Source organism: Bidens hawaiensis, unplaced genomic scaffold, assembly GCF_021521415.1.
Source record: "Bidens hawaiensis isolate Kalapana, Puna unplaced genomic scaffold, B.hawaiensis_p1.1 tig00074411_1, whole genome shotgun sequence".
NCBI classification, from domain to species: domain Eukaryota; kingdom Viridiplantae; phylum Streptophyta; class Magnoliopsida; order Asterales; family Asteraceae; genus Bidens; species Bidens hawaiensis.
Window position 1 is genome coordinate 27,936 of NW_027502895.1, and position 6,776 is coordinate 34,711.

General features: G+C 31.8%; 1 protein-coding gene across 1 annotated transcript; it reads right to left on the reverse strand.

Annotated features, from left to right (window-relative positions):
* Positions 1–5,422: 5,422 nt before the first annotated feature.
* On the reverse strand, positions 5,423–6,776 carry LOC143606340 (peroxidase 16-like). The gene is made up of 4 exons (XM_077082141.1): positions 6,558–6,776; positions 6,284–6,475; positions 5,934–6,099; positions 5,423–5,864 (listed from the first exon to the last, which is right to left on the reverse strand). The coding sequence occupies exons 1-4, from the start codon at positions 6,756–6,758 to the stop codon at positions 5,467–5,469; spliced, it is 957 nt and encodes a 318-aa protein (XP_076938256.1). The 5' UTR covers positions 6,759–6,776; the 3' UTR covers positions 5,423–5,466.

The following is a 6,776-nucleotide window of genomic DNA, read 5'->3' on the forward strand; positions in this document are numbered from 1 at the left end:
CTTTTAAAGTTTTGTTTATATATATTTAAGATTTAAGATAGAGAAAATTCCCAAAATAGCCCCTTTTAGAGAGAGAAATCCCAAATAACCCCTTTTTCCTCAAATATTTTTAGAATTTGAACTTTCCAGATGCATTGGGAAAAGATAATAATATAAAGGGAGCAGACCAAATAACTAAGAAAAGTTAGGGAGGAGACCAGATTTGGGAAAATAATGAAAGGAAAGTCCAAATAATTTTGAATTCTTTGAGTAAAAGTTCAAATTTCTACTAAACTTTTTTTTTCTCAAAATACCGTATTGAGAGACTGTTTTTTTATGTTTCCTACTTTTTCCGTCCATATTTTCAAATTCTAGGAAAAAGAGATTTTCAAATCTCGTCTTGAGAGACGAGATTCTACCACCACCACCCACCGTTCGCCTTCTACCACCACCACTACCGCTACCATCCACCACCACCCATCGTTCGCCACCACCACCATCCACCCCCACCACCCACCCACCGTCCGCCGCTACCATCGATTACCACCCACCACCATCCATCACCACCACCCACCGTCTTCTCCATCACCTTCATCTTCATCTTCTTCGTTTTCATCATCGTCGTCATCATCATCATCATCATCTTTTTTATCTTCATCTTCTTCATATTCATTTTCATCTTTATCTTCATCTTTACCGTCGGGTGGTAGACGGTGTTGGTGGAGAATGATGGGTGGTTGTGATGGATGGTGGTGGCGGACGATGGTGGTGGGTGGTGATCGATGGTAGTGGCGGACGGTGGGTGGGTGGTGGGGGTGGATGGTGGTGGTGGCGAACGGTGGGTGGTGGTGGATGGTGGCGGTAGAAGGCGAACGGTGGGTGGTGGTGGTGGTGGTGGTGGTGGTAGAATCTCGTCTTTCAAGACTAGAATCTCGTCTCTCAAGACGAGATTTGAAAATCTCTTTTTCCTAAAATTTGGAAATATGGACGGAAAAATTATGAAACATAAAAAAACAGTCTTTCAATACGGTATTTTGAGAAAAAAAAAAGTTTAGTAGAAATTTGAACTTTTACTCAAAGATTTCAAAATTATTTGGACTTTCCCTTCATTATTTTCCCAAATTTGGTATCCTTCCTAACTTTCCATAGTTATTTGACATGCTTCCTCTATATTATTATTTTTTCCCCATACATCTGGAAAGTACAAATTATAAAAGATATTTAAAAAAAAAGGCTATTTGGGCTTTCATTCTCTACAAAAACTATTTTAGGAATTTTCGCTTTTAAGATAAGATATTAAATAAACAACTCAGATGAAGTCATAGATGTCACCTAATCTGATATTGTTCCGAAGCAACAATCTGTCACTATCATAATAGTTCACATTAAAACTCAAGTTACCATACAACGTTAAAATATACCAACTTTTCCACTATCTATGGTATTGAATTATCTTATCTTATTAATAAATTAAAGCAAAACCATGTGTTCACATAATATTCATCTAGGTTGTTCACATAGAATATCACATAATCAATTGTGTTTTATATTTTATCCATCTCATTAATATTTAAATTAAATTCTAAATTCACAAAATATTATAGAAATCAAATCAATTCTTAACTTGAGACTTTATATCATTATTTAATTATCTTCTTATATTGGAAACACCTAAATGTAACTTATAGATGATTCTAATATATATATATATATGTGTGTGTGTGTGTGTGTGTTGAAATCTCGAATCAGTCTATATACTATAATAAATTATCATTTTTATATATAATTACAAAAATAACTAAATTGTTATACTTTTAAATCAAATTAACATAATTGTAAAACAAATAATGGTTGCTAAAATAAAAATACGTTTTTGCCTTAAGTCCTTAACTTATGCATATTTACTCATAAATTGAAACTGTTGACTCTTATTTTTCTTTAATTTATGCTTATTAGTCTTAAAATCAAATTATGTTTCAAATAATTTCTATGTTTACCAAGTTTAACAAAAATAAACTGCTAATTATATCACTATATAAGATTACACGATCAGAGCACATTCTTCATCAATTCTATTGATGTCAGAAGCTACTAAGTGCAAGTACGTAAGTTCTTCAGCCAAATTTTTAAGCATTTAATGATTAGTTATTCAATATGAAATACCATTAATTCTTATAGTAATCATTTCATCATTTTAACAGGTAAATGGAGAATCAAAAACATCATAGTGTTTAATGAAATGGACATTCTTTGAATCACACCAAGTTGAAGAAATTTGAAAATTAATGGTTAATCACCATTTAGTGAAAAATAAAGACAATACTTTGTTTTTTTTTTGTTGGTGTTTTTTAATTTGAGAGTTTCTTTTTTTTTCTAGGTGAATGTCATATGTACACATTGTATTGCTTTAATAGATTAGTAAGATTAAATAAAAAATTATATTTTTTACAGTTGTTTGTTTTCATTTATAGCTTTTATAAATTTGTTAATAATCTTTTGATAGAAAAACAACTTTTGGTTCAATATTATCACAACTTAGTGTAACGTTAATCTTTTAACCCCTAATATTAAAAGTCTAAATAAAATGGTTATCATGACTTTAAAATTGTAACCCCTAAACTTTATTATGAGTTTAAATGCCTAACCACAAGTTTACATGTTTAATATTTTGATAAATCTTTTAATTTTCCTTTAATGTTTTTTGTTAAATAATGTTTGAAAATTATTTATATAACTTTGAAATTATATAGTGTTATGGCAGGTTTGGGTTCATGTATTTTATAGGAATTGAAAATGGAATTGATAAACATTCCATCTATAATTGTGTTTGATTGTTAAGTGAAGATATTTAAATGATAAATCTTTCATTCAATTAAAGGAATTCACTTTCCTTTCAATATGTGATGGAATTATAAACATTTCACTGAAATATGGTATGATTGTTTTTATTTTTAAAATAAATCAAACATGAAGGTTTGGTTTGCAACTTAAAATTGATAGTGTATAAATAATCAAATATATCAACAACTTATTAAAAACTTATAAATATAAACTATTATATAAAATAATTGAATTTACGTATTACATATAATATTTTTTTTACTTTATTATATTTTATACCGTGTGTAACTCGGGCTTTAACCTAGTTAATGTATTATACGAAAAATATTGAAGTAAATGTTAATTAGTATATTTATTATATATCTTGCTAGTATTTATTCATTAATACAATCTGTATTAACTTTTTGGTATATCTTCGAGTATAACAAAGAAATATCACATGACTTTGAAAATACAGGCTGGTATTTGGTCGTATATTCGGACCAATTTTGTTTCCTCGCAATTTTTTTAATAAATAGGCCGATTTTGTAGTAGTGTGACTAGTGTCATTTAGCCTTTAAAAAAGTATTCTTCTCTGTTGTTTTTTACGACTAAAAGTACTTCAAGCTATATATACGTTTAGAGAAAGCAATGTTACAATTTGACACGTAAAAAGAGAAATTACGAAAGTAGTCGTTTATATCTAGGTGATATTTTTATGTTGTTTTTTACGACTAAAAGTACTTCATGCTATATATACGTTTTAGAGAAACAATGTTACAATTTGACACGTAGAAAGAGAAATTACGAAAGTAGTCGTTTATATCTAGGTGATATTTTTATAGTCATGTGAGAGATGAATTATGTGTTTACAATGATACATTGTCACTTTTCCAACTTAAATATGATAATTATTGTCATCTTATATCATACTAGAAATACATTGAAGAAAATGAGCAGTAATCTTAGTACACATAGCAACCTATATATTACCATTTCCGACCCATGAATAATCTAGTTGGCTTAAAAGTAGGAGTTGAAGAAGCATGAAGAAGAATGTCATGATGAGGAAAATGTCTTGACTAGCGAGTACGGTTAACAGAACTAGTGATCGTAGAATGAGAAGATCGAGAAAATGAAGGTGGAGGTAGTGGATAGGTGGGGGGATAACTGAAGTAGATGGTATGATAGTAATATATTGTTGGCTGAGGAAGGAATCAAGAAAGTAGTATCATGAAAAATAAGATGCGGAGAAGAACAAAAAGAAGAGTGCAAAAGAATAGAGAAGTATAATATAAAATGTATGAATACCATAGCATAGGTATCCCCTAGGAGCAAAATCGGGAAAAATACATTAGTTAAGCAATTTTAGGGAGAGTTTATCTAGTGTGATATCCCCAAAGAATGGATAATAGATGAATATTGTTTGAACCCTAGGCAGTGTAAGATGAGAATGGTGATCCATTGTTAAGTGAAAGTGATTGTTTTCTCTCTTTACAACATTATCTTCCTCTCTATATATAGGAAAAGGAAGATCATCAAATATCCGTTGTGCCATGCTCCATATCTTGCAAAGTCAGGCATACAGTAACTTGAGATTCCCTCCATTTTTCCTTCTCGAATAATCCTTTATCTTTGTCTTTGGGCCACCTCGGGAGCCCAATTCCAAGGTAGGCTCTATAAATCTAAACGTGTACTTCTATAATCAGGATGGGACCAAAAAAAATTCTCCTAAGGAGAAGGGCTACGTATATTGTCGACGTGGAGAGACAATTTATGAGTAGCACGATTGTGGCATAAACATCATACCAAAATTATGAGGCATGTGCATATCAAATTATAATGTATGGGCTATCTTAAACAAGTTTGAAAAGAGAGAAAGTGAGATATGAGTTTGTGTTCATTTTTTCAATTGTATTTATGAGCTAAGGAGTTAATGCAGAAAAATATCGGATGTCAGTCAAAGACCGATATCTGAGATATCGGTTATCGTAGTGAGATCTCGGTGGAATATTGGTAATTTTAATATCATGTAAAATTTATATATATAACAATTTAACACTAGTAATTCAGTATAGTCTCCTAAAATTAACATATTAACCTTTTGCAACTTGCAAAACACTAGCAATCATAGCAAGTAAGAACTGATTAAGACTTAAAAAACTAACATTAAACACTAAAAGTTGATAATTAAGACTTAAAACACTGATATCGGGAATATCGGTGATATATCGGTCAAATATCTGTCAATATCGCTGATATTATTGGTACCGATATTTCAACCGATATTTTGACTGATATTTCACCAAGGGACCGATAACCAATATATCACTAACATATCCGTGATATATCGACGATATCAACTTCATAGTTTATGAGATTATGCAACAAAAAGTAAATATATCTCTATTAATAAAGCTAGTAACAATGAAGGCATTGGAGCACAAGCAACAACAATTAGCATGTGATGTTATATCATTGACAACTTAAACCATCATTTACAACCTCATGAACAAATATTACAACATAAAAAACTAAAACCAAATCAACATAACTGCCCTTCAAAAGCCACATGCATGTGAACATGAATTGTAGCTACTTATTTTAAAAATTAAATTAACATTTGGAATATAATTCACTAACAAATAGAAACCAGATTATCATTTTTTAGTTAACTCGTGTGCAATCACGTCTGATCTCACCCTTGTTACCGGTCAAAACCCCAACATGACCGAGCTTGGTAATGGCGGTCACAAATGCTTGGTTAAAGGCATTGTTGCTAGACGCAAATTGATTGACTGTTGGCCTTGAACGAGTGTCCGTGAATAGAATTTGATCCGAGGTAAACAAACCCTTTCCTTGTTGAAGGTTCTTAAAATACGCGTTGTCGAAAGTTCGAGGAGTGGTGGGGTCCATGTTAATCGCTATCCTGGGGTCTGCTTTTAGTGGGCACATTTGCCTTAGCTGAAGAGCATATTGGCGGTTTAGCGTCTTGTCTATTCCCTTCTTTGAATAAATACGTGACGAGAATTTGCCACAATGAGAGAATCCAAGTGTATGTGCACCTATGAAACGATCGAACATAATTATAATAAAAACATGTTTGCAAAGAATTTTTTAACCATAATATATACCTGAAAGTGCAATCATATCAGTTTGAGATAAACCATGCTTTGCAAACATGGAGTTAAGTTGGTCCAACTTAAAATCTGGATGTGGAAGACTATGTTGCACACTTGACTTTGTAGATATTCTTCCATCTCTTCTTCCCAACTCTACACTATATGATGGCCCACCTGCCTGTTTATTTAAACAATAAAAATATATAAAAGTATTAAGCATAACCATACTATGTAACAAAACATATAATTATATATATATATATATATAACATTTTGTGCCCATATCTTTATGACAGTTATTGAGGCATAAAATCAACTGTCAAATCAAAAATTGTAACATAATATGTGGTCATAATTCATACCAAACCAATGACATCTCTAGTTGCAAGAGCCAATATATCCGCACAAGAAACTTTATTCCGGCAATTGGGATTGCTGTCAAGGGCGGCTTTTGCTTTAATGACGGTGTCAAATCCGTCTCCAGCGAGTGATATGTCGTCAGGATGGTCCTTCTCGGCATTTGCGTGTCCTAGAAGAACTGAAGCGTCACATCCCTATAATTATATAATAGAATTAAAAATGGTTATATCAACGTTTAGCAATTAACATTAGAACGTATGAGGAAATGAAACAAACCCGAACAAAACAGTCATGAAAGAAGAGGCGGAGAGTGCCTGGGACGGTGACAAAAGTTTGCTGGAATTTTTTGGTGACGGCTGATTTGACGATGGATTCGACATTTGGGCAAGTGTTTTTGTAGAAATTTTGTCTAAATTGGGCATATGATGAGGCCATAAACAAAGAGAGGAACAAGAAAGTTAGAATTTGCTTCTTCATTTTGCTTTGTCTTGATTT